General features: G+C 51.0%; 2 protein-coding genes across 2 annotated transcripts in view; one reads left to right on the forward strand and one right to left on the reverse strand.

Annotated features, from left to right (window-relative positions):
- The first annotated feature begins 5,995 nt into the window (after positions 1-5,995).
- On the forward strand, positions 5,996-12,077 carry KCNK15 (potassium two pore domain channel subfamily K member 15). Its single transcript, XM_066198792.1, has 2 exons — positions 5,996-6,287; positions 9,666-12,077. Exons 1-2 carry the CDS (start codon positions 6,005-6,007, stop codon positions 10,577-10,579), a joined length of 1,197 nt encoding a protein of 398 aa, XP_066054889.1. The 5' UTR covers positions 5,996-6,004; the 3' UTR covers positions 10,580-12,077.
- A 1,610-nt stretch (positions 12,078-13,687) lies between these two features.
- The window catches only part of RIMS4 (regulating synaptic membrane exocytosis 4), a 55,198-nt gene continuing 41,883 nt past the window's right edge, over positions 13,688-27,002 (reverse strand). The window contains exons 3-6 of the mRNA XM_066198897.1: positions 24,536-24,648; positions 23,792-23,893; positions 23,401-23,540; positions 13,688-21,462 (exon numbers count right to left, since the gene is read on the reverse strand). Coding sequence (XP_066054994.1) covers positions 21,244-21,462; positions 23,401-23,540; positions 23,792-23,893; positions 24,536-24,648 — 574 coding nt within the window. The 3' untranslated portion in view covers positions 13,688-21,243. The remainder of the gene's footprint in view (positions 21,463-23,400; positions 23,541-23,791; positions 23,894-24,535; positions 24,649-27,002) is intronic.

The following is a 27,002-nucleotide window of genomic DNA, read 5'->3' on the forward strand; positions in this document are numbered from 1 at the left end:
GCTGCCATGGTGTGGGCTGCCTTGTAGGACAGGGGCAAAGCTGTCACCGGGGAACCCTCCAGAAGAGCCTCACATATTTGTAATTCCTTTCCAGAGCCTTTGTCCCCCGCCACCCCTGGCCTTCCTGGCAGTCCCACAGGCTGTGATGCAGGGAAGTCATTTATAGCATCGTGATGCTGCCACCCGTGGTGAGAGCAGAGATGAGGCCCTGCTCTTCCTGTGACCGTGTTCCTATGTTCAGTCTGTGCTGGTGGCCACGGCAGCTTTTCTCCAGATTCACCTTGCCCAGAGGCAGGACCCTTCTCCACACACACTCCCAAAGCCTCTCTCCTTCATCACAGGGATGCAGGGTCTGGCAGTAACAGGTCCACTCTGGCACAGGCAGCAGCACCACAGAGCCTCCCAGCCCCAAAAGCCAATCCAAACTGGCTGACTGCTTGGATTTAACAGGCTCTCAGCAAAGATTTCCACAATTTTTTTAGTAGAGGCATTATGATTTTATCTTATTGTTTTATAATTAAAGCCAAGATCCTCAAACAAAATAAATGAACCGACTAAAGCATCCGAGACCAAGAACTTGCTAAAGCAGAGCAGCACCTTTCCCGTTTGGTTGTGGTCCAGGCGCTTTATGGCAGGTACTTTGTGCCTGGCTGATGTTCAACTGACAGCTTTCCAAGCATATAAAAAACTTATTAGGCTGAAAATAGAGTTTGTGACCATAAATTGTCAAGAGTACTGTCAGCATTTCCAGCCCAGGTCTGCTTTGTGTACAGCCACTGGCAGATCAGGCTGCTGGGGGGAGTTGGGTGGGAGGATGGAGCTGTGTGTCCCCTCATAGAACCCTTTTTGGGTAGGAAGGGTAGTTGGGAAGGGCTTCCCAATGAGTTCTGGGGTATTAGGAGGTGTCATGATGAGGTTTAGCATGGCTGGTACTGGGTGAGTTGAAGACAGTCACACATGGAACTGTATCCACCTGCTCTGGGCTTGGAAACCTGGAAGTCACATCCATGGCAGAGCATGGAGAGGCAATCTGCATTTACAGCCAGTTAATAGCCAATGTTTCGTTAGTTCCCTTGCTGAGCTTCCACATCACAATGCAGAGCAAAGTGCCTGCAGCCACAAAGAGCCCAGGAGGGAGGCAGCAGGAATCCTCAGAGCCGAGGGAAAGCCATGAAGTTCCTGAGCCTGCAGTAACTCTGAGCATGGCCAAAAGACAGATCCGAGGCAGCTCCAGCATACAGGGGGATGTTTTACAGGATGATTTGTGGAGTCATGGGACAGAAGCAAACACTGCCTCCAGCCTGGATGCGATCAGGGATGCTGAGTCTGCAGAGGGAGGCTTTGCCATGGCCCTTCACACAGAGAGAAGGGATTGCTGCCTGTGAACAGCTCACGGTCCTGCCTGGCTGGGGGCAGCCCAGCAGTGCCTGGAATCTGCTGTGGTTTAAGGACATCATCTGGGCAGCTGCAGCTGTTATTCATACCCTGATACCTAATACTTTAGAAATTCACTAATACCCTGTGGCTTTGCCAGGTTATCTATAATCTAAGTATTAATGGCATTAAAGCTAGAATAGCTGATGATTTTACTAAAGCAAACAAAAACATCAATTTGATGTTTAAAAACAACCAAAAGAAGCAGAGTACATCAGGATGGTCCCCAAGCCCTCAGAGAGCTGGAGGACCTTGCAGCTGAAAAGAGGGAAGGGGCTGACACCTCGTGGGACTTGGGATTGCCTCGAGTAGACCCACACATCTGGTCCCTGTTTAGTGCTTTTCATCTGAGACTGCTAAGCGGCTTTGCTTATTTCAATCCATTAGAACTAGAAAAGCTTTTTAATAAACTCCCTGCCAGCCTAGAATTAGTAGATGTGGGCCAATTAGACACATTAATTAGGCAGTGGTTTAAACACAGACGAGGTTTGACTTTGTTTACCAGCCTCAGAGGAAGCAGCTTCTCAAAGTTCACCTCCAAAGGATTGGAAAAAAGGAACAATTGCTCCCAGTTGCAAGCACCTCCCCACACAAACACAGCACGTGGACTTACATTTTATTTTCAGAGCTCCTGCTTTTTCTTTGCCTCCCCATGCAATAAAAATGAGACATTTAATCTCATAATGCAACTTCTCACTGAAAATCAATGATAAAGTACATTATCTTGCCTGCCCTGAACCCACGGCTCCAGCTTGACCTTCCTCAAGCAGAGCAAAGTCCGGAGTAACACAAAGGTTAAATTTATGGTTTCCCAGGAGGAAAGTGTGAAACTTTCCTGTGCCTCGGGAGGAACAGGACAGGATGGCTCTCCACAACAGCCATCTGACACTGCTGGGTGTCACTCATGCCCTGTGATCACTGCAGGCAGGAAAAAGCAGTGTGTGAGCAGTGAGAAACAGAGCAGGCTGAATCCAGCCTGAATTTTGGAGCCTCCAGTCCCACTCCAAACACAGTCCTGTCTTGTTACCCCGGGGGTTTCTCATTAGGAGATGGATCCTGCTACCCTTTTTCCTGCAGAGCAGCATTTATTCTACAGTGGCCTCTGACCTGCAAGAGGTCAAAGCAAGCCCCAAAAGGAGAAATCAGTGACATCCCAATCTCTGTAACTCCCAGTGCAGCAGGGAAAGGCCATGCTGGAGCAAGACACGTGTCCCAAGACACTTGCAATGTAAAGATTTCTTCTGGGGTCAGGAAAACACCTTGAAGCCAGCCAAGGTCAGCCCACCACAAACCCCAAAGAGGACAGGGCTGGCAGAAGGGAGTGCTGAGAGCTGCCCATACTGTGGCAGCAGAGATGCTCCCCCTGTCCCCAGTGTCTCCAGCCCCACAGAGGGGGAAATGCCATCCACAGACCCCTCCCTGTGTAGGCAGCACCTTGGGAAAGCCTTGCTGTACCGTCTCTGCCTGAGCACTGCTGGCTCCCATCACAAACACGGGTTTGAAACAAGCTGTGCAGGATTTAGTTAATGATCAGCTGAGACTGATGCTCCTAAAAGAAACTTGGCAAGCACCTGGTGCCTATTGTCACCCACCAGTGGAGAGCATCTCCCAGGGTTTTCCATGCTGCAATCGACAATGGCATGTTGGTCCAACATCTGCACAGAGCAGCTGGCTTTCAGTGACAGGCTACAGCATCAGCTTAACCCTCCAAACATCACCTGGGGACCCCAGAATTTGACCTGCAAGGCTCTGGAGGCCCAAGAACCCCTTCTAAAAGATGTGTGACAGGCACCCAGAGTTGCAATCATCATAAGATCTCCTTCCTCTGTAATGGAACCAACAGAAGCCCAGTTAGCAGCTCTGGCTCCTGTCTCCAAGGTGGGAAGTCATTGCTGACCAGTGGGAAAAATTGCCAGCACCAGGTGAAGTGCATCTTCATGAGCAGGAGGCCCCCACATGTCTCTGGGGCTGGAGGTTCGACAGCATCCCAGGCCCCGCTAGCAGGGCTGCAAACACACCCCAGAGAGCACAAAGCACACACATTCCTCCAGCAGAGGCTCTGCCACATGATTTAGGAGGCTGCAAGCCCTGCGATGTGGAGCAGCACGCCGGCAGCCTGTGCTGCTCCTGATGGATGCCCGAGTCTATTTTTTCTCCAATAACAACTTTCACTAATGGTGCTGGCACGGAGGCTCAGCAAGGAGGAGGGAAGTGGCAAGTGGCCAGGGTGAAAAAGAGTTCACAATTACAGTAGGAAAGGCCACTGTGTCCCTTGCACTGGCCATGGAAACGCTGAGGACAGGGATAGAAGGGGCTCTAGGGGGCTCATTGAGTCACCCCCTCCTTCAGGAGAGCACCCACTGTACCCAGACCGTTTTCAGCAGACACCCAGACATCTGCTTATCTTATTTTTAAACTCCTCAAGTGACAGGGTGCCACAATCTCCCCCAGCAGTCTGTTCCAGTGTTTCACTGTCTTCATGGTTAAAAAGTTTTTCTTATGTCCAGTTCAAACCTTCATTGGTACAACTAAATCCCAAAGCATCTTCTCCTCTCCAGAGAGAGAAGCAAGATGGATGAAGAGGGATGTAAGCCTCATCGTTTTTTTTCACTTGTGTGTTTTATTCCCAGCCAAAAGAAGAAGAGTTTGTTTTCCTGAAAGAGATACTATCTCCTGCAACACACAACTCAGAAGTGTCTTTCTATTTTTAAAAGTGAAGTATAGGAGTTACATAAAATCTATGGTAACCAGGAATGAGAAACAGGGTCCTCAATTTGTGGGCTCTGCCTCCTACCACAGCTAATCTCTCCGCTCCTTGGGGCTGACCTGGGCTGTCCATAGCACCTCAGTGCGGAGAGGCTGAGCTCACTACCTCCCAACACCAGCACAGGGTGGACAGGCCCCACATCCCCTGTGCCTGCAGCCTCTCACCAATGTGCCGAAGAAAGTGGCAGAAACACTTGCATCTGTTTTTGTTCCTTTCTGCCCTCTTAAAACAGCACTGGACACAACAGGCCAGACTCTCTGCTCTGGTAACCAGCTGGGAAAAGGATGACACAGATAACACAGACAAATAACACAGATAACGCAGACAGATAACACTGGTGACACAGACAAATAACACAGATGACACAGATAGATAACATTGGTAACACAGATAGATAACTCAGATAACACTGGGAACATACATAACACAGATAACAGACAACACAGATAACACAGTTAACACAGATAGATAACACAGCACAGGTAGATAACATAGACAAAACAGATAACACAGATAACACAGATTACGCAGAAAACACCGGTATCAGTGTTCCTCAGTGGCATGGGTGTGAAGTGGCCCAGAACTACGCAGAGCAGCAGGAGTGAGGGCTGCCCGTGCAGGGATGATACCACAGGGTACCTGGGGACAGCCACACAGCCCCAAAGGCCCCCGCTTTCGGGAGGGCAGGCAAAGACGGTGTAGGCACGAGAAACTCCCCAGCCTGGGAGCATCCCGGGGCAGCTTCGGGGAACGGGGATGTTACTGCTGTCACTGGCACGGCAATGAACAGTGGCCTCGCTAGGGCACACCTGGCACAGCCGGGCACTGCCCGGGGCTGCCAGGCAGGGAGGGCTCGGGGCATACCGCAGTCAGCCTAGGTGTGCATGCGAGCTGGAGCCCGCAGGAGCCGGTGCCCGGAGCCCGCAGGAGCCGGTGGCCGGGGCAGGCAGGAGGCGCCGCGCGGTGCCCGGGCTCGGTGCGGGGTGAGCCGTGCGGGGTGAGCCGTGCGCGGTGCGCGGTGCCCGGGCTCGGTGCGGGGTGAGCCGTGCGGGGTGAGCCGTGCGCGGTGCGCGGTGCCCGGGCTCGGTGCGGGGTGAGCCGTGCGGGGTGAGCCGTGCGCGGTGCGCGGTGCCCGGGCTCGGTGCGGGGTGAGCCGTGCGGGGTGAGCCGTGCGCGGTGCGCGGTGCCCGGGCTCGGTGCGGGGTGAGCCGTGCGGGGTGAGCCGTGCGCGGTGCGCGGTGCCCGGGCTCGGTGCGGGGTGAGCGGTGCGGGGTGAGCCGTGCGCGGTGCGCGGTGCCCGGGCTCGGTGCGGGGTGAGCCGTGCGGGGTGAGCCGTGCGCGGTGCGCGGTACCCGGGCTCGGTGCGCGGTGCGGGGTGAGCCGTGCGCGGTGCGCGGTGCCCGGGCTCGGTGCGGGGTGAGCCGTGCGGGGTGAGCCGTGCGCGGTGCGCGGTGCCCGGGCTCGGTGCGGGGTGAGCGGTGCGGGGTGAGCCGTGCGCGGTGCGCGGTGCCCGGGCTCGGTGCGGGGTGAGCCGTGCGGGGTGAGCCGTGCGCGGTGCGCGGTACCCGGGCTCGGTGCGCGGTGCGGGGTGAGCCGTGCGCGGTGCGCGGTGCCCGGGCTCGGTGCGCGGTGCGCGGTGCGCGGTGCCCGGGCTCGGTGCGCGGTGCGGGGTGAGCCGTGCGCGGTGCGCGGGCGGTGCGCGGGGGGCGGTGCGCGGTCGCGGGGGTGCGCGGGGGGCGGGCGGGGGGCGGCGGCGGCGGGGCCATGCGGAGCCCGGGCTGAGCGCGGCGGCCGCCCCTCGCCATGAAGCGGCAGAACCTGCGCACGGCCGCGCTCATCCTCTGCATCTTCTCCTACCTGCTGGTGGGCGCCGCGGTCTTCGATGCGCTGGAGTCGGAGGCGGAGAGCGGCCGCAAGCGGCTGCTGGAGCAGAAGCGCGGGGAGCTGCGGAGGAAGTACCGCTTCTCCGCCGACGATTACCGGGAGCTGGAGCGGCTGGTGCTGCAGGCCGAGCCGCACCGCGCCGGTCGCCAGTGGAAGTTCGCCGGCTCCTTCTACTTCGCCATCACGGTCATCACCACCATCGGTGAGTGCGGACAGCCCGGCCGGCGCGCCCGGCATCCCCCCATCCCTGAACCTCTGCACTCCGTGTCCCTCTATCCAACCTCCCTCCACCCCGTGTTCCTCCATCCCCATGCCCCTGCATCCCATGTCCCTCCATCTCTATGTCCCTGCGCCCCATCCTTCTCCAGCCCCACACCTCCAGTACCCCTGGGAGCTCCAGCACAGTGCGGGGATTGCCCGCATGGCAGAGGCAGGTGTCACCCGTGCAAGGCTGGGACATCTCTTCAGGCCACTCCCGAGCTGACCCTGTGGGACCCCAGTGCCCGGCGAGGCAACCCACGGGCAGCCTGGGGCCACCCTGTCCTGGGGCTGCTGCGGTGACTGGGGCAGCAGGACACGCTATTGTCCCAGGGAGGCAGCAGCTTGCAGAGCTTCTGCGGGAACCTTTGGAGCAGGCAGCCGCAAAAGTTGGCAGCGGTGTGGGAGGGCAGAGGTAGGGGCCGTGTCTATGCCCTGTGCTGGCTGGTGAGCTGGGTGAAGAGCTGCACAAGGATTGTTGGCCTCTTTGCTGGCTCAAAACTCTGGGTGTTTGGCTGTGTGAGACCTGCTTCACAGAGCCAAGAGAGACACGAGCCACTGCCTGCTGCTCTGCCTGCACAGAAACGTGCAGAGACACGGGTGCCAGCTTGGAGGGGAGTGATGGAATCACATTAAAGTCCCCTGTAGACACACTTATCCATACTGGAGTCCAGTGCCTTGGTTTATCTGCTTCAATTTTGCAAGAGAATGAAACTAAATTGAATGAGGGTTTCCTTAAATTAGGTGAGATTAGCCACACAGGAGTTGAGCATTGTTTAATTAATCCACTTTGATTAATCCATGCACCCTTGGCATCCCGTGGGGGTAGACAGGGATCCTGTGCTTGTGTCACCGCTTGTGCTGGGATTTCAGTGGGCAGATGTGTTTTGGAGGCAGGAATCTTGAGGCCAAATCTTGTCCTGGCACAGCCAGCAGCCGCCTCCTGTTCTTCAGAACACGACTTTAGCCTTTCCAAAGGGCTTGGCATGGTTGAAATACCTCTGGTAGCTGGAAGCATCATTCCTCAGGACAAGGGTTGGTGGGATCAACTGCACTGTGTTAGCAGAAGACAAGAGGTGGACGAGGGACAGGTATCCTGCAGACCTTGCCTGGGGTCTCCGTGTGCTCCCATGGGATGCTGTGTGGGGTTTGTGCAGCTGGGAATACACCATGGTCAGCAAACCACGGTGGGCTCAGGGCATGGCTCAGGTCAGAGCCCAGCAGGAGGGAAAGATGAATGGCTTCAGCAAAAATCCCCATCATCACCTGACAGGTTATAGCTTCATTTACATGATTTTCTTGTTGGCTGTGACAAACAATGGCTGTGCTTATCACACACCCCGTGTGATAAATAATTTCAGCCCAGGTGCCATATTTCTCAAACACTGACATGTTAGAGCTCTTTATATTGGGCTGCGCTCCAAATCTCAGTTTTAACGTTATTGTTGCTGTGTTTACTCTTTCTAATTCCCTTTGTCATTTCAAAACCATCAATCAAACACTCCTTCAACAGTCTCTCAGGGTATAACAATTGTTTTTCCACTTACCGCTCTTCTGGATCATTATATTTACATCCTCATTGCTGTCATTGTATTATCTTGTAGCCTGGGACTGGTGATTGCACTTGGTTATTAAGCTTGGATGTGACTGGGAGGTTTTGCCACTGCAGTCTCCTGTCTGCTCTCTGTTTCAGGAAATGTGGCATGCAGGCATTAAATTCAACATTTTTTTTGTTGTGTGAATTTGTGAAGAGAGAGCAATTAGAAGCTGGTCCCTTGTTGCCTGCTCTCAGTTCAGAGCACAGCTCTGAAGGATAATGCTGACCTCAGCCCCTCAGCCCTGTCCCATGCAGGAGTTTCCTGGAGCACGAGGTGTGCTCAAGAGCCCAGGATAACATGGTTATCCTCCTCTGGCCCTTCCATCACTGGGTGCAGCACCTTCCCCAAGTGTCCTGGAAATCCATGGGCAGCAAGGACTGAAGTGAAGCCAAGTCACATCTTAGAACAAGACTGTGGGGTAACAAAAAGGTGTTTTTCCCCATGTTCTCCATGCAAAAGCCACACAAATTCCTGCTGAAAGAAAATACAAATAGCTGTTTGTGAACGGCCTGGCAGCAGTGCAGGAAGGAGCTGGTGCTGTTCTGCAGATGCCCTCAGAAGGGAAGTTTCAGGCCCTGGTAGTTTCTTGTAAAAGCAACTCAAAAGAAAGGCTCAGATGCCTTTGGATGCCTTTGGATGCCATTACTCCCCACACCACATGACTCCCTTGCACTGAATTTGTTACTCATCCTCTGAGGTCAGGGGCCATGGATTTCTGCAAAGCTGCTGTAATTGAGGTGGGCACAGAATGGCTGGAGTCTGGAAGATTGCAGTGAATACTTCACTTTGCCTCACAGTATAATTGTGTCCTTGAGTCACAGCTCTGAAACTTGGGCCAAGGTGGAGAAATTAAATCTCAGAAGGCGTTCAAGGAGAACCCTGTCCTCCTGGAGCTCCCTGTCCCCAGGAAAAGGGCTGAAGGGCTGAGGTGGCATAAATGGTCCCTACCCTGCATCTAAAACAGCACAGCCCCTCCTCCCCAGCAGTCTGGTGGTGCTTTAGGTCTGAGTCCTAGTGAAACTGGAGTAAACCTGGAGTGGGTCTGCAGAGGTCCTTCCAGACTGAGCTGCTCCTGTGGGGACTGTCCCTATAGCACAGGACTGCAGGGTCGCTCTGGCTCCTGTCCAACAGGCCACACAGCAAGTGCTCATAGAGCTGAAACTCAAATGTGCATGTGACACTGGATGGCTTGGGAGGAGGAGGAGGAGGAGCAGGTGACAGGGGAGGTGGCAATGCCCCGGCAAGGGCAGTTGAGGATGGTCCTGTCTGGGTCTGTATCTGCTCCACAGGGTGATCTGACACTGTTGGTCTCAGCATCTTGCAGAGCCTCTTTTTCCTCCTTGCTGTGGAGTTCAGGTTACCCTGCACACCTGGCACTGGCACAGCATCATGGCCTATGAATTATTCATGAGCTGCAGGAGGTGTACAGACCCCAGTCCAGCTCTAGGCCTCCTCTAGGCCTCTGTTACATTGGGGGCTACCAGGAGGGTGCCTTCTCACTTTAGAGGTCAAATGAGGTTCTGCCTACATGACACTGCAATGTCCTGTCATGCCAAAGGACGGGCATCCCATGGCCCCATTAGCATTGCCTACAGATCTGTTACTGGGTCAGTCTCCATTCTTCCCCTCATTTTTCTACTGCTCTTCTGGGTCACAGGGCAGCCTTGCTGAAAACCCCAGTGAAGGCTTGATGCCACCTTTCCCCCTTCCTGTGTCCCTCACAGGTTATGGGCACGCTGCTCCTGGCACAGACGCTGGCAAAGTCTTCTGCATGTTCTACGCCATCCTGGGCATCCCCCTGACGCTGGTCATGTTCCAGAGCCTGGGGGAGCGCATGAACACCGTTGTGCGGCTACTGCTCAAGAAGATCAAGAAGTGTCTGGGCATGAGGACAACCCATGTCTCCATGGAGAACATGGTCCTGGTGGGCTTTCTGTCCTGCATGGGCACCCTGTGCATCGGCGCCGCAGCCTTCTCTTATTTCGAGGGCTGGACTTTCTTCCACGCCTATTACTACTGCTTCATAACCTTGACCACTATTGGCTTCGGAGACTTTGTGGCTCTGCAGAAGAATGAGGCTCTGCAGAAGAAGCCCCCGTACGTGGCTTTCAGCTTCATGTACATCCTGGTGGGCCTGACCGTCATCGGCGCCTTCCTCAACCTGGTGGTGTTGCGCTTCCTGACGATGAACTCGGAGGATGAGCGGCGGGACGCCGAAGAGCGAGCCTCGCTGAGGAGAGCCCGCAACAACATCCACCTCAAGCCCAAGGAGGACAGTCGCAGCAGCAACGCCATCTTTCTCCCTGCGGAGGACAGGACCAGCCAGATGAACCTGATCCCACTGGTCCAGGAGGACGCGGAGAGGCAGCGGCGGCAGTCGGCCACGTCGGCGGCAGCGGTGCCGTCCTTCTGCACGTGCCTGTGCTACAGACCCCAGGTGTGCGGCAGCCCGGCGCCCTCCCACCCCGAGACCCTGAGCTGCCACACCAACCCCGTCTATTACAACTCCATCTCCTACAAAATCGACGAGGTGTCCCTGAGCACCCGGGGTCAGACCGGCTCTTCCCCGGGGAGCACTTTGTCTTCCAACAGCCCTCGCTGCCGGCAGCACCCCCGGCTGCGGAGGAAATCCATCTAGGAGCGCGTGCCGAGCTGCACTCAGCGCTCCAGTCTTACTATGATGATAAATTAAGAACAGAGATGTCAGGTTCTTCTTACTCATTTCTTCTGCTCCTCTCCCTCCCCCCAGCAGGAGCCTCTAAATCCTGTCGGGAAATAATGATTCCTTTTTTGCAGGCACTGAATGACTTTGTTAGTTTGTCTTTGCTTTTTCCTCCCAAGTAGGTTCAAGCATTTGGGACTGGCAGGAGCCCTCCCCGCCCCGATGTGAAGCCCAGCGAGCTGTAGGTTTGCTTTCCCACCTCCCTGCTCCCCAAAGGGTGCATTGCTGTCCTCCCACCCCATTCAGCCTTGGCTGTGGCTGCTGCCTGCTGCCAGCACATGACTCTTGCTCCATGGGCTGGCTTTCATTTGCTGTGTCAAAAGCAAAGCCTGAGCAAGCCTTGCAGGGCTGGGGACCTTTGTCCCCTGGCACCAGGTGCAGGTAAGTCAGTGCCACACAGGTTTGCAGCTGCTGGGTGGGCAGGGAGAGGTGGGCAGGAAGGAATGGGCTGCAGTCCTGTAGCTCAGCACACAGCTTCATGGAGGAACCTCATCTCCTGTGAGCAGCCCTCTGGGTCTGAGCTCAGGTTTGTGGCTGGCTCACTGCTTTTGGAAGCTGGAGGCCCAGGCACTCACTCACTTGCCCACCAGCACACCTTGCTTCTTATACCTCACCACCATAGGTAGGTTCCCCTGGCTGAAATGGCTGGAGGGACACTGTGCCCCATTCCCAGGGGAAGCTGAACTCCAGTCCAGCCCAGCCCAGCCCCAGCTCTCCTCTGTGCTGAGCCCAGACTGCACACTAAGGGCAGCCCCAGGGAGAGACTTCCTGAACCTGCAAAGGGCTTGGTCCTAAGGAGATTTTTTTTTCTTAGCTACAATCACCCCTTCCTTTCCCACCTTTCCTCCAGCTGGCAGCCCAGCAGCTGTGCTGGCTTCTTGCCTCCTCCCAGTCCCTGTGAGCCCATGAGTTTGTGCTTGTTGCTGCTGGGGTTATCTGAGGTGGGGGTGGTCCCATCTCCACGTTCATCCCTGTGTGGGATGTGGTACCTGCACAGCCACACCTGGGCAGCTCTTTCCAGCTGGTCACCCCAGTGTGGCCTTTGTCCATTCTGTCTCATCTGCATGAACACAGGGCTCTGACAGTGGTAGGAGCCCTATTTAATTTTTTTTTTTTTTTCTCCAGTAAGGGACATTTTCACTCTCAGTTCTATCTAAAATACCTTCCAAGGAGGTTTTTGTGGGGAAATAGCCCCTTTTCCTGGTGGAGAAGGCATGCAGAGTTGCCAGCATTGGGAAGGTCTCAGGGCAGGCTTTGCTCTCTCCTCCTTTTGTTCTGGGTGGCAGCTTAATAAACGGTGAATCCATCTGGTGGTAGTTGATTACTTGTCACACGGAAGAGCAAAAGGATGTGTCCAAGCCCCAAGCCCCTGTGGGCAGGCTGCACAGCCTGGGCACACAGGCAGGGAGGAGGATGCAGGGGCTGCTGGGCTGCCACCAGGGGCTGGTTTGTGTCACCTCCACCTGGGTGTTCCCCAGCTCCTTTGGGGTGTGTGACATCCCCGGGGCTGGGAGGTCCAGCACCTGCCTGGCTTTGCACCAGTGGGCCCAGATCTGCACCAGCTGGGTGAGCCTTGGTTCGAAGAGAAAGGGGGAGGAGGGGGGGAACAAAGGAAGCTGTGAGTGTGGAAAACAGGCTTAAAACTGAGGCTTTCATTGGCTTCTCAGCTCCTCAGTGTGTCACTTCACGCTGATCCCACCAGCTCAGCCCTTTTGTTGCCATGTCCCACCTCCCCCACCCTCCCCACGGATTTCAGCCCAAGGTTTGGCTGTGCTGTGCTGCCCCTTTGCCATCAGAGCTGAGCAGATGGAAATCTCTCCCTCTTTCCACGCTGAGCCTTGGACATCCTCCCAGTGGCCAAGATGGAGCTGCACCTCTCACCCTCACCCACCGCTGTGGAAGGAAGCAGGTCTTCAATTCCTGCTCAAGTCACACCTGCATGGCATTGCCCTGGTGAAATCCAGCTCTGGTGGAGCTGGAAGCAGGAGAAAACCTGAATCCAGAGGCTGAGGCAGCCTTGCCCTCTCCCTCTAGATTCAGCAGGGCACTGCCCAAGCTCAGTGGCTCCATGGCTGTGCCACAGGGCCCATGATGCAGCCATGCAAAGGCACAGCCTGGCAGGGGCAGCAGGGCTGGCAGCGTGACCTCCACACCCTGGAGGGCAGTGCTGGTGACAAGGTGACAGTGCAGAAAGTGGGGCACCTGCCCTGGTTGCTGCTGCTTCCATGAAGCCTGAGCTTCCAGGCAGCACTGCTTGGCTGCTCAGTGACAGCCTGAGCCCCTTCCTGCTTGGGAAGAGGGTGGCAGATGCTGGGCTGTCCCCTGACACTCTAGAGAAACCCTCCTCCCCCCCTTCCATCACTGCTCCCCCAGGGGCTGTAGCTGGGGGATGTGGGAAGCTGCCCCTTGGTCTCACCCTGATGACCTGCAGAGGGATTTGGACGCATGACAAACACCTTTTAAGAAATTCTTAGTGAACTCTGACTTTGTGATCCCTCATTCCCATGGGAAAAGGACTTGCAGCAGCTCCCCAGGGAATGGTGCCTATTCTCAGACCCACCACATCCTTCCACAGACCCCTCAGGCAGGATCCCCCAGACATTTCCCACCCAAGGGCTCACAGCTCCAGGTCACCCAGGCAGCAGCTGCACACCCAGTAACACAGAGAGTCTCCTTCCCCTGGGGGTCCCCAGGCTCCCCTGCACCCACACTGGATGTTCCCAACACCCTGGGCCAGGGGTGGTTTTCCTTCTGCCAGTACAGTCTTCACCTCCAGGGTTTCAAAATCACCCTTGAATGGCCAAGGCTGACCATGAAGGGTCTTGGAAAGAAAACAGCAGGAGCTTTAGACTGGAGTGGTAAGCAGAGCACAAGTGGGAGCAAGCTTAGCTCTGTGCCTGGAGATGCCTACAGGCACAAGGAGAAGGAAGGGTCCAGCTGAAATCCTAGGTTGAAGACAATGGCGGTGGCAACAGAGAGGGCAGAGACACTCCACAGAAAACCTCCAACACACCATAGGAAAAAAAAAAAAGGTTTTATTATCACCATTATCAACGTTTTCATTAGCTTAACACTGAATTGTAAATCACTCAATCATTACATATTGTCTGAATAAAACCTACAGACAGGAAAAAAGTATAGCAGAATCCTCTCCTGACTACAGACGAGTGGCCGTGTCCCACCTTCCACCCAAGGCAGCCCCAGGCACCCCGTGAGCCACTCGCCACCTGGGCAAGCAGGCTGCCCAGCTCCATTGCCTGTGTTCCCTCTGGCTCCACAGAGATTACACCTCACCCAATGATGTTAAAAACCTCCAGAAAGTTTTGGAGAGGGTTACAGAGGCCAAAAAAGAGCAGCTCTCAGCTGCCCCCACTCCTAGGGAAAAGCAAGAGGAGTGTTGTAGTGTGCCTGCAAAGGTAACTGGGTTTTGTGGAGCAATTAATGAAGTAAAAAGGTTTAACCTGTGAAAGCAGATTTCCCTACGGTGGCCATGCCCTGGCAGTGGGGAACAAGGCAGAGCTCCAGCACGGTGGCAGAGTGCGGTGGGAGCAGGGATGGGCTGGGGGCGGCCCCATCCCCGAGCAGAGGCCAGCTCTGCCGCACCGCCCCGGGGCTCCCGGGGATGGAGGCTCAGTGCGAAGACATGCCGCGGGCAGCCTCGGTCCCCTCGGGCTGGAATAAGGCCTCGTGTCGAGAGGGAAGTGGGGACCCATGCAGGGAGCAGAGGGCACTGGGGAAAGCAGAGGGAAGGCGGAGGAAAGCTCGCTGGGAGCTCCCCTTCTCCCCGGCCAGCACAGAGGCAGCTCCCGGTCTTCTCCTGGCTGTCAGCAATGGCACATCCTGCCCGCCTGGGCTGCCGAGCCCCTGCAGAAGACCCCTGGCTCCTTCCAAGGATGGGAAAGGAAGCAGTTTGAATGCAGGACTGCTACAAAATGTTGGCAGGACACGGGCATCCCTGGTGGGTGGCAGGCCATGGCAGTGCTGCGTGAGGGGGTCTCAGGGGAGGCACTGCATCCCCAGGATGCCCTTTCACCATGCGGGGAGCAGCTTGCATGGAGCAGGAGAAAGACAATCCCAGTGTGGTGAGGCATGGGGAACATGCCTTAAGATTTCCCTCCAAACCTCACTTTCCCTGGCTCCAAAGCTAAAACCAGCTCCAGGTCAAGAAGATGGAGTCACCAAAGCGGAGATCAGAGTGCAGCACGGGGTCAGGAGCAACAGCCCCAAAGAAAAAAACTGCTGAAGGATTTGAAGCTCCAGGCTGGCATTTACTGGGACCTGGAGCCGCAGTGGGCAGATATCCTAACATTTGGTGCCCAAGCAACTATGAAAACCAGCTCCTACAAAGCTTGTGGGATGGCTTCAGCAAGGTGTGCCTCAATCACTCCCTTGGTTGGTTCTGCTCTCACCATGGCTCAGTGAGTGGAGCTCAGGGCTGCCTGGGCACAGGGTGTGCCCACATGGCCTCTCTTCCAGACACAGCCCTTCCCTGCCCCTACACAGGGGGCTCAGCCCATGTAACATGTCCAGAGTAAATGTCCACGGACCTGGCCAAGATGGGATTAACAATACTGCTTTGGTTGCCATTTTAGCTACTGGAAAGTCATAAAGGGAAAGTCCTTGGGTCATTGCCTCTGTTTGCTGGTGCTCTGGAAAGGGCTGGTGCAGGGTCCTTCTGTTGCAGCCACTAAAGTGCAAAGAACCAAATGCTACAAAGAAACTCTCCCCGGCTCCTCTCCTCCACCAGGGTAAGAGCAGCTACCACGGGGAAGGGAGGGCAGAGGGTGCCTGTACTGTGGGGAGAGCTTGAGGTTCCCCAGGAATGAGTGTGATGCTGCTGTCGTGGGTGAGCAGCTGGGGATGGACGTGAGGCTGCTAGATCACTGGGATGTGGCCACCGAGCAGAGGAGTCTGGCAGTGAGAGCTGAAGCCACATTTGGAGAACACCTAATCACTTGCAAACTCCCTGTGGAATTACCGTGTTCACAGACCCACACCTTGGCTGGTGTGCACTGGGGTAAACACAAAAAGCCTTTCGCTGATCACTGTCTTTTCACTGATCTTCCTCTTTTCCAAATGCTTGGTTCAAATCTGGCAGCTGCAATTTCATTTTAGATGCTCCCTCCAGGTCGCAATACTGTACCCTGTACTCCTCCACTGATGGCACTTGGCATTTACTTGTCTCTCTCTTTTCAAAGCATTTCACAAAAACCAGCAATCCTTCCAGCATTCCTTGGGGCTCCTAGCACCAGTGGGACCTGCTGCCTGCACAGCCAGCAGCCTGGCAATCTTGAGAACAACACGGACACACTATGGGAAATGCTGGGAGGAATCCACAGGCAATGGACTGGGATGCTGTTTCAAAGCTCTTTCAATCTATGCACTGCATCAATGATGGAGCTGACTTAAAATCCAGTATCCTGATCCTGCCACTTTGGAAAAATCAGAGAGCCCAGAACTAGCAAATTTCTGAAGAAAGGCACAGAACAGCCTGTGCCTGTTTTACACCTCATTCCCCTGTGATCCCCTGCAAAAGGTGCAACCTCTCTGCCTTGGGTGGAATTTTCTAACAAAATGGACAAATACCACCTATGAAATGGACAAAATAACCCACAGAGCCTTTAAAGAAGAGCAGCCCAATCTGCTGCTCTGAAAAAAAACCCTCCCTTTAGCCTGCCCCAGGTATCTCGAGGAAAATAGGCAGCTGTCAGGCAGAACTCAAGTGGCCCCAGAGTGCAAAGGCTTTTTTGCTTTATCAGGGCTACAATGGCAGTGGGAACCATTCTCGTCAAGTTACAAATACTAGATAGCCTAAGAAAAACAGGAGATTGAAACAGTCATGAAGTTTATACTGAAACTATTTTTTACCTCTGTAGTATGAAGTCACCTACAGCTCTTTCTTTCTTCAGCTAAGAGAGATCTCATGTCGATGGGCACAGACACTCACAGAGAAGTCTATAGGATGAATATATCTCACTAGGCAACAGCCCAGTCTTTGCTTTTTACAATCAAAGTTAATATGGATCTTTTTCAAAAGTGATGTTGCTGAGATTGAAGACAATTATAAACTGTATCAACAATATGTACTACAGCCTGCAAGTCACAATCTGTGCACACCCAATGGAATATATTATTGCTTGGTAGCCTATTAGACTTTGTTTATAAAAAGATTTTTATACAGAGTACAGGATTATGACAAAACTAGCTAAGTAGTTCTCATCTTGAAAATACAACATCGATTCTTTCAACAAAGTAGCTGAGAGTTAATGAACAATAACAAATATTTACTAATAATTTAATGGCCAGTTTGAACAGAATTTCTTATAGGACCCTTTTCTGGTGTTTATTTACATATGCCTCTTTTCTTTTGGAAAAAGGTTGATAAAATATAACAAGGAACATAGAAATCAAAAGAATGAGTAAACTTCATACCAAGAACATCAAACATTTTTGAAAACACTAAATTATGTTACCTGTTAAAAAACATACATATCATTTTGTCTTTAAAGAAAAATATTATTCCTGTTTTAAAATATTACCAACAGCATGTAATAAACTAACTTAAAATGTGTTTCATAAAAAAGTTGTCTTGCTGTCTAAACATTACTAAACATGCTTAGGTTGAGATTCTGTTAACTGCCTCAACATCTTAAAAACAGCTCCTTTACAGGAACTTGTGATATTCATACTCCAGAAGACCTGCAAATTTAGAACAGTACAATGATAAAGGATCCGGGAGCTAGGAACAATAAATATATTTTTTCATTCAAAGCAAATAATTCTGCAATGTCCTTTAAAACAATCCATGGCCCTTACCAGGAAAGGCTGGCCCTTACCCTGCCCACAGTGCCCTTTGCAGTGCAAAGGGATGCTCCAGCAGCAGGATGAGGACCCATGGATTGAACTGCAGAGTGAGGATCTTGGCCATCCCAGCTGTGTTGGGGCAAAGAGAAAGAAACACCAGGAGACTGGGAAAATAACACTTTTTTTTTTGCCAGAACAAACCAGGAACAACCATGGTCATGGCTGCCTTTTGCTCAGAGCACAAAGAGGACAAAGCCACATGCAAGGGTGCTCTCCCTGTGTGCAGGGGATTCCCACTGGGCAGAGGTCATTCTGCTCTCAGCATCAGGATTCCTCTGTTTTCCATAATGCAGGTAACATTTAGGGATTGGCTCTCTATGGTTTTTTTGGCCAGGAATGCTCCCATCACCTTTACAATGTAGCAGTTCATGCACCAGGAACAAAGAATCAACCCTGAGTTGGGCAAGTATTTATCTCTCCTCAGTCTCATCCTTCATAAACATTCACCAACCAAAAAATACTGTGATTTTTTTTTTTTTCTTTAAGTCTCCTGCCCTTCCTCTCTCCCTCCCTGACTGTAACCAACAGCAAGACTCAGGCACTGGAAAAGACTCAGCCAGGACTTGCAAAGGGGACAAAAGTTCAGTTTTCAGCTGCTCATCACTATGGCAAAATGCTGCTTTACACACGACCACACTGGTAATCCCAACTCTAACATCACATCACAGAACCTTAGACAGAAACTGGCCAGCCAAATTTTTTGGGGAAAAGTGGATTAGGCCTTATAAAAATAGGCTATTCCAGACTTGTCTTGGATGCTACACTGGGAGACTTAAATCAATGGGCAACTAGAAGAGTTCTTTTTTGACTACAATACACCATGGCCAGTGCAGGAACCACATGGATGAGTGAAGCAATAATTTAAACTGTAGGGCAGCGGGCAACTCCCCTGGCCTCACTCTGTGTCCTGTGGGCACTCACAGAAGGGCTCCTGTGAGTCTGCTTTGTGAAGGAAGGTCACCTGCACTTGCCAGTTCATGTGACTGTGCTGTGCTTGGCAGCCAGGGATTGCAGTGTTCACTTACTGGGGAGAAACAGGACTTGGAGTGAGTAAAACAAAAGCGAGAAGCACTGGACCACAATCAACCACGTCAAAAATGCAGAAGAAAATAGGACGGAGCAGACTGTCAAACTGCCTCCAAACTACAGAATTGGAGATGTTAACAAAAATAACACAACTAGAACCTTAACTTCTTTATTTTACCCTGACAGTGACCTTTCAGCATGATTAAAACCAGACGGAACATAGTCCTCGGTGTTAAGAAGTCCTGTGGTAACGAAATTGATCATCACTGAGCCTGCAGAGCTTTCAGAGGGGCAGGAAACAGAGACATGTTGCATCTGCCAGGCACACAGGAACTGAGCCTTTCGACAGACAGTCGTTAAACAAAGTTTTCTGGGGAAATATTTTTGGCATGTATAGTCTCCTACTCCCCATTAAAAACTGCAAAAATGCTGCATTCATCCTAATGGACACAGGAAATTCAGGATTAACTTAGCTCTTACTGGTAAAGAATGTCCAAACCAAGTACCAATACAAATCTTTCAGCATAACTTAAGACAGAAGCCCTGTTGCCAGGTCTGGCATGTACCTGGAGCTCCCCACAGTCCTTTTAATGTCATAGTTATCAAAAGATCCAGTGCTACAAACCACTAAATCTACCTAATCTATTCTAGTTCATACACATATTGTACAATATTGCCTAGTACTCACTACATACCAAGAGGAAAAGATGCTGACTTGAATTACAGTAAATGTGCTTCTTTTTTAAAAAATAAAAATAAAAGAGAGAGCGCCACAACATAGTTTGACCAGCATGCAACAAACTTTCTTCAGCTAATATATAGAAATTGTCTAATACGATTAGAAAAAATAATTAGTGAGAGGCCAGAGACATATTTAATCAAGGAAATTAAGATATTTATCTGAAATGTTGAGGCTTTTGCCACTGAAGACTCAAAAAACTAGTCATTCTATGTCCCTTGTCCTCCTTCCCTTTCCTTTATATTATATAATTCTTTACAGATTATTGTAAGGCCTATATAATTTTTGCATCTATCCTGTATTTTATCTCAAAATAATTTAAAATGCCATAGACAAGCTAGGACCAAAAGCAACTGCTTTTACCACCCACTCAACACTCATGCTTTTACTCTAAAAAAGCTGAGGTCCACATGCAGAAATAAATGCTCAGTATTTCTCTATGGCAGGCCAAGAATCTGCTCATTCCTACATGGCACACGGGACCTTCACTTTGAAACCACAAAGCAAAACATCTCCAAAAGCTTATTCTGGGACAGCAGTCATCAAATCCTCATTTAGGAACTAAGACAAAACCTAGCCAAAACAGAGCTATCGACAGAAAATCTTTGGAGATTCTCTGTGATTCTGGGCAATTTAATTGTCTGAAGGATCCAGCACACTTCCTCCAGCATGTGGCTCTGCTGGCAGCAGCTGCCACAGCTCAGCAAATGTGCTTTACTCATTTAATGAACAGAACACATGTGCTGTGATCACTGTGTCATCACATTCCTCACCCTCAACCTCTCTGTACTTTGGGGATCACATTTCCTCTTGCAGGACACTTGACAATGTCTGTGTAGTACCAAGACTGCCTAAAGCTCCCCTCCCTCCACAAGGAGGGTTATGGGCTCTCCAGCACCTTCTTCTCAGATGGCAAACTGAGGTTTCTTTCTTCTGCATCCCAAGAACCCTCCATTTCCTCTCCCATGGCAGAATAAAACAGGCCTGTTTCAGGTCTGGGAAGAAGGGCAGCATCTCCAGCAGATATGTACCAGTACCAAGGAGATGAAGGAAAAAAGCAGGAGATAGAAGACATCATGACTCAAGGATGCACAGCAACAAGTAAGGGAGTCAGCAAATTGCAGAATGTCTTATCTGACAATACAAAACACCTCAAGCTGCAAGTGTGATGTTCAGCTCCCACTTCTAGTGTTTTGGGGTTTTTTTTCTGAGCAAAATTGCGGTTAATTAGCCTGCTAAACTCGAACTCTGTTTAAACTGTCTGCTCTAAGTAGGCGCTACTTGTTCTCCCACCAAGTATGCTTCATCAGCAGTGTTAGACACGTAATGCAGTAAAGACACTTGCTGGTAATTTGGCACAGTTTGAAAACACAGCAATGACAGTGTTACAGCTAACATGACTCAGTGACAGGGAACTGATTCTAAAGAAAGAGTTGCAGGTTTCTTTCTTCTTCTTCCTCTCAGAAAGAAAGACATTATAAAAAGACCTAATGCTTCCTCTTAAACTTTCTGTTCCTGCTCTTTTCAAGCCAGACAATGACCTCTAAATTTTTCAGGTACTTTCTTGTGGAAGAATTCATATTAGAAATTTCTAAGATGCACAGCTAAGCGAAATTCATTCCTTACTCCCCCCAAATTCTTCCGAATGCTGCAACTTTCCAGGGTTAATATTGATCTGAAACAAGGGTCCAAGAATGACAGCGAGAGAAGTGAAACAAGAGGTGTATGTCTAATTTGACAACTAGGACTCATGCCCCATGGCACCTCCTCCTCGGACAGAGAGGGCACAGTGCCCTCCCCCTCGTCTTCTGTCTAAGGTCACTGGTTTATCCTCCTCTTCCAGCTCCACAAGAACTGATTGAACATGCATTGCGCTTGAGGTCAGAGTTCCAGCAAACAAAACCTTGACAGCATGTTTAAAAAACAAAAGCAGTTCCCCCTTCCTTACTCACTAAGACCTGTCACAGCAGGGTCCCACTGTGCTCTCCAGGGAAAGCTGTGAGGACTGACGCAGGAGCGGGCCTGTAGTGGGATCTACCATCGAGGAAGTTGGGAAGAGCTTGTACCAGCCGATTGCTAAAGTTGACAAATCCAGTTCTTCCAGGAGAACCCTGGCGACTCCCATGAAGTGCTTGCGCTCCATGCGTCCATAGTTTCCCCAGACTATCACCTTAGGGACAAGAAGGGGGAGCACAGTCAATCCTCCAACTTTCACACTTCCTTGGGAAGCATTAGTCTGACCAATCCTTCCAATCATCCGATTTTCTGGAGCTTTACTACAGCCTGAGAAATATCTACTGTATATTTATATACAGTAAATATATAGAAATATTTAGTGTACCAACAGGTGATGTGAAGCTCTGGGTGATGATATTACTTTTTTATTTTTAACACACGTTTACAAATCCTAATGTTATAGGATTTATTTTCCCCCACCCCCCGGCCATGGAAAAGAGGTGAATGTGCATGTGGGTAAGACACCATTCTGCTGGGCAGGGGCAGCACCTGCACAAAGTATCCTCAGGGCTGCAGTCCAACAGCTGCAGGTAAAATCTCGTCCTGGCATGTAACAGGCCGTGGATACGCCAAAAGGTGGCCTGGGGGGGGAGAAGGGCAGGAGGAGCTCCTGAACTGGAAAAATAAACCAACAAAAAAGGGGGGGGCAACAACTTGGGCCAAAAGCCAACAGTTTGAGGAGAAGAGCATGTGAGAAGAGCACATGGAGCTCGTGCCACAGGGCAGATGGAGACAAGGCATGACCACTCACCTGGAGGAAGGGCAGAAGCCAGGGACACGACATGAGGGACACACGTGGGTGACATGCAGGGCAGGCAGCACAGACGGCCGAGAACGGCTCACAGACACAGAGGAAGGGCTAATGAGAGAGCTGGCAGAGGAGCAGGGAAAGCTGAATCACACTTACGACACGATGGAGACCAGTGGGTGGAAGAACAGATGCAGTGAGGGTCATGGGCTTAGGCATGCTGGAGGTCTGCACGTGGCCAGGTGGCCCTGAGTGGCTCAAGACAAGGGTGACGACTGACTGCAGAGTGAGTCCGTGTTCTGAAGAGGAGAGGATGAGCAGGATGGGTTATGATGACAATTAGTGATCTCTGGCTAATCCTGACAGCTTCTTTCCCTAGGCTCCTAACAACCACAACACTACAATTTTCTGTAAAATGAGGTAGGAGAGACAACGAACGTCAATCAAAACCCAAAAATTCATACTCTAGGCCAGCAGGAGATGGAGCAAGCCACTGCACAAATTTGGTTTGGTGACACGGCCATCAGCAAAAAGACAAGTTCCTCGATCTATTTGTGGAGTAAGTGCCTTTCCTGGCAGCAAGGCAGCAGGTAAGGAAATCCACACAAGGCAAGAGCAGACCAAGACAGGCTCCACTCTATTTCAGTCATAAATGTGCAGTCTTGTTGCATCAGGGGAAAATGCTTCTAAATGAAGGTAAATGAGGTAGAAGTCACTGAAGAAAAGGGTCCAGAAGGTTAGCTGGCAATTTGTATGCCAGTGGAGGTAAAGAATAGAAACTCATGGATTAATTACATTAGTATTGCAAATAGATTTTGGCCAGGTTTTATTGGATGGAAATTATTTTTATACGATTAAACAATGCAAATCACTCTTTGCCCTGGAAACATAGGTACAGAGTTGAAAATATGAGTATGGCAGAAAACATATGGCAGTAACAGAAAAAAGGTAGAAAAGGGTAGGATATCTGATTGGGTGATGGCAAAGCAGAGTGCCTGAATGTGTATAAACATGGAAGGCAACCCATGCTGCAAGATCTTTTAGCACCTATAGGTACCACCCATCACCTAACTGGGTGGGAAAAAAAGAGAATTTAAAAAATTTAAAACCAATCCTTTCCTTGTAGGCGCTCATGGTACCTGGCAGGGTGTCAAATAATCATCAGCTTGAGCATGAAGAAAAAGGGATTCTTTTCCCTTTGTTAAGTTCAGATAAAGTGCATTTGGTTTGATGAACACATTGGCTTTTTCTCATCTACGTTAATTCACCAGCATGACAGGACTTAGTACCTTCCATGAGAGGTGGAAGAGAGAGAGGGGCAGACCTGAGACTTGCTCATCTTACCTGTAATACTTTGCCCTGGGGACTCTCAGCAAACAGTAACACCTGATTGTACAAAGGGTCTAACGACTTGCGAGCCACTTTTGTCTTCTTTTTTGCAATGCACACGCCATTCTCTAGCAGGTAAGCTTTGATGTAAGCAGCTGGAAAAAGAAGCATGATCAAATATGAAGAAAATCTCCATGATCACTTTAGAAAAGACAGAGTGTCATGTCTCAGGTGTTTCTAAAGAAGGCAGTCACAGAAGGGGAAAAATTTGCCCAAGCAGCCTTGTTTTCAGTACCACGCACAGGCTGTTTAGTCCTGCCACGGGAAAATTCAAATTTTCCCTATTCACAAGCATTGTGGGAGGCTGGGGCTCAGAGAAGTACTTTAGGAGATCAAAGCAACCTACCTGGCAGTGTTTTGGAGCCAGGTTTTGGTGTCAGTCCTCGAGCCTGAATGATATCCACTTCAAGCTGCCCATTTCGCTCTTGCAAGCCAATTTCCACATCCCCTAAACCAAAATGTCAAAATATATAGAAGACTTTAAAAAAAATACGTCCTTGGGTTACAAGAATGTTTAAAAAACAATCTTCATGTCCCTCCTGCACAAGCTGTAACAAACTGTATGTGCCCGATTTCCTCCTGCATTACTCTGGAGCAGCTCCACAGTGACTACAGGCCACATTTTCAAAAGCAAACTCAACTAGGAGCCCCCTAAAATAGCTTTGGTGGCTCAGTCTCCTACTCTTTGTGGCAGCAAGCTTCTCATCTCTCCCAAATGGAAGAACCGAGGACCGCAGGCTGCTTTGGAAAATGCAAGTATGGTGGACCATAATGGAATTCTTGCAGAGCCTGGTGGGCCTTAGAGAGAAAGAAAAAAACCCCACAGGATGCATTTTCAGGATTTTAGCTGCATTTTTACTTAGTCTATGCCTTTCAGAGCTGAGGGAGAAAAGCATAAAGCTGCTGCTCTCCTCCTAATGCCACATGCACTGCAGTCAGCAAAACCTTTCAGCCAAGCTCACTCAATTTAACAGAGAAATGGAGCAGGACAGTGTTAGATCAGCAGATGCTGGACACATTATTAGGTGGCTTGTAGGAGCTGTCTGTTCAAGACTCAGTTAAAGCCACCCAAGTCCCTTGTGTTCCTTACCCATCGAGGTGGTGGCCAAGGTCTGACGGCCAACAAACTGTGCAGGGCCCATGCTCCCCAGGAAGTCACTAAACTGCCCAGCAGATGCCAGATGAACTCCACTGAAATTCAAGCTGCAAAAGAAAATTATTTTGGCAAGTGGTTAATCTGCATTTTAAAGCAACTCAGTATCTAAAGAACCAGATTTAATGTATCTTTGAAAGGAATGACATCTATGGAAGCTTTTTTGAGCAAAACTCAATGATTTCCACACAGTTTAGTTACATGGAATCCATTTAGAATCTCTTTCCTTGTCCAAAAAGCCCAGTAATAGCTGCAGTCACCAGCTGGTCAGTATTTGTTTGGCTATAACTATTTTTCTCTAAGTAAAATCTCTGCCATCTCAGGCTCATATCTGGCCTATCACCTCTTCAGGTAACAGATTCCTAGAACTGCTTATAGGATCTCTCTTGGTAGCCATCCGTTCCCAGTCCTCATTTCTGGGGAGGAAATAATCCATTTAGAGCAGTAGTTAAAAGTGAGATGAGCAGGGCAAGCATCAATCCTCTTGGAACTCAATTCCTTATTTATTTATCTCACACACACCCAGAGCAATACATCTCCTTTTTGATCAGAGGGTCCCATTTCCTACTGCTCAGCACCAGAAGCCTCCACCCTGTCTACTCTGTGGTTTTCATATCTGCTTCTGGAGTCACAAAGAGGATCTGAATACGGGTGGCAAGGCTAATAGGACAACATCCTCAAACACCAGCAGCGTCTCAGCCACTGTCACCACAGCAAAACAAAAGCTGTTGGGAGGGCAGAGCCTCCAAATCTCATCACCAGGCACTGAGGCTGGCCCACAGCAAGCAACAGGTGCTGGTCACTGCACTGGGATGTGTGTGTAGGAGCACAAAAGCGTCAAACTGTGGTCCACTGATGCAAATCAAGATTTACCCAGCTGTACCCTGATTTACGCAGCTGTTTTGGAGGTTGTAGAAGAACTTGCTGCAAATGGTAAGGAGGAGGCTTGAGGCCAGCATTTGACACCTACATTTGTCCCACAGGCATCTGCCAAGCCATGACACAGCTGCTGAGACACACGTCAGGAGCTCTGTGCCGGGATACCCACGCTGCCGTGCCGGGTGCTGCTCTGTGCCTGCTGCGTGCCAAAGGCAGGCACAATTACAAACCTCCTCCACTTCTCCAAACATCCTTGGATGGGGGGCAATTACCCACGGAATGATGCAGCCCCCTGTTCCCCAAATCAGTTTCTCACAAAGGATGCTGTGAGGAGGCTGCACATTGGGCACAAGTGACAGCAGAGTGGAGCCCTGCCTGTGGGGTGGGCTGGGGACCGCAAGCTCTCACACAGCTGAGTCAGCCACAAAGACTTGGTGATGCCCCCCTGCAAGCCAGTTACATTTAAAAGACATTAAAAAGAAAAGAAATTCTTTCACAACGCCATTCAACCAGCAGTGTGTTAATTTCAGGTTGGGATTTCAGCTCTTATTAGCTATTTGCAGACCTGCTCTCAGCCCCATGGGAATATTTATTTATTCTGACAGGGAAGGAGGATGTCAGCACACATACCTCAGCATCTCACCACACATGGGGACTGAAGGGGACATGTCACTAGCACGAGTTCATGGGGTGGCTTAGCTCCCTGTGACAGGGGCACTGCATTAAATGGCCCAACTTTTCCATGGAATACTGCACCCCCCCTCTGCCTTGACCTGGCTCTTTGAGAAACCTGGTTATTGCTGTTACACAGGTAGAGCTGCTGAGCCATGAGCATGGAAAAAACTGCCCTTGAGCTCTTTATGAATGTCACCTTTGTGAAAAGGGGTAAGGGAGTCTCAGCATCCTGGGTGACAGGCTTGGGAGGGGCTCTGCTTGGGTGTATTTTCTTCAGTTCAGTGTTTTTTTCACCCTGCATCCACTGTTTGCACCAACACTCCAGGTGATATTTTGAGATACCGCAGAAATGTGGCATTTATTTGGCATTCGTTGCAGAGAAGGCTTAACAATTTTCTCCGTTTCCCGTGTCACCTACTCCTTACGAGCACAAGGTGCATCCCCAACGTCCAGGGCCATACTCTGCTCCCTGTGGGCACACAATCCCTGCCCCACCACCCACCCGGCATCTGTCAGCCCTGCTGTAGCAGCTGTCTCTGGGACCAGGGCAGAGGCGCTGGATTCGTGGCTGGGCTCCCTGGGATAAACTGTGCACACAGAGAGAGAGAGCCCCAGGGCTGGAAAATCTGCAGGGACATGGGATGGGGGAAGCAGAGGAAGAGGGAGCCCAGAGCCAGCCAGGCTTTATCAGGCTCGTGATTTGCCCATACAAGGAGAGAAGAAGTGAGTCCTGGTGCACATGAGGACCAGCGAGACTCTGTGACCCTGCTGGCTCAGGCATTTTGGGCTGCACACAGAGTCAAAAAAGGATGAAAACTAGTGCCTAGAGAACTCAAAATAGTGCAGGAAA

This window comes from Chamaea fasciata, unplaced genomic scaffold, assembly GCF_029207755.1.
Source record: "Chamaea fasciata isolate MVZ Bird 193981 ecotype frontalis unplaced genomic scaffold, bChaFas1.0.hap1 SCAF_17, whole genome shotgun sequence".
NCBI classification, from domain to species: Eukaryota; Metazoa; Chordata; class Aves; order Passeriformes; family Sylviidae; genus Chamaea; species Chamaea fasciata.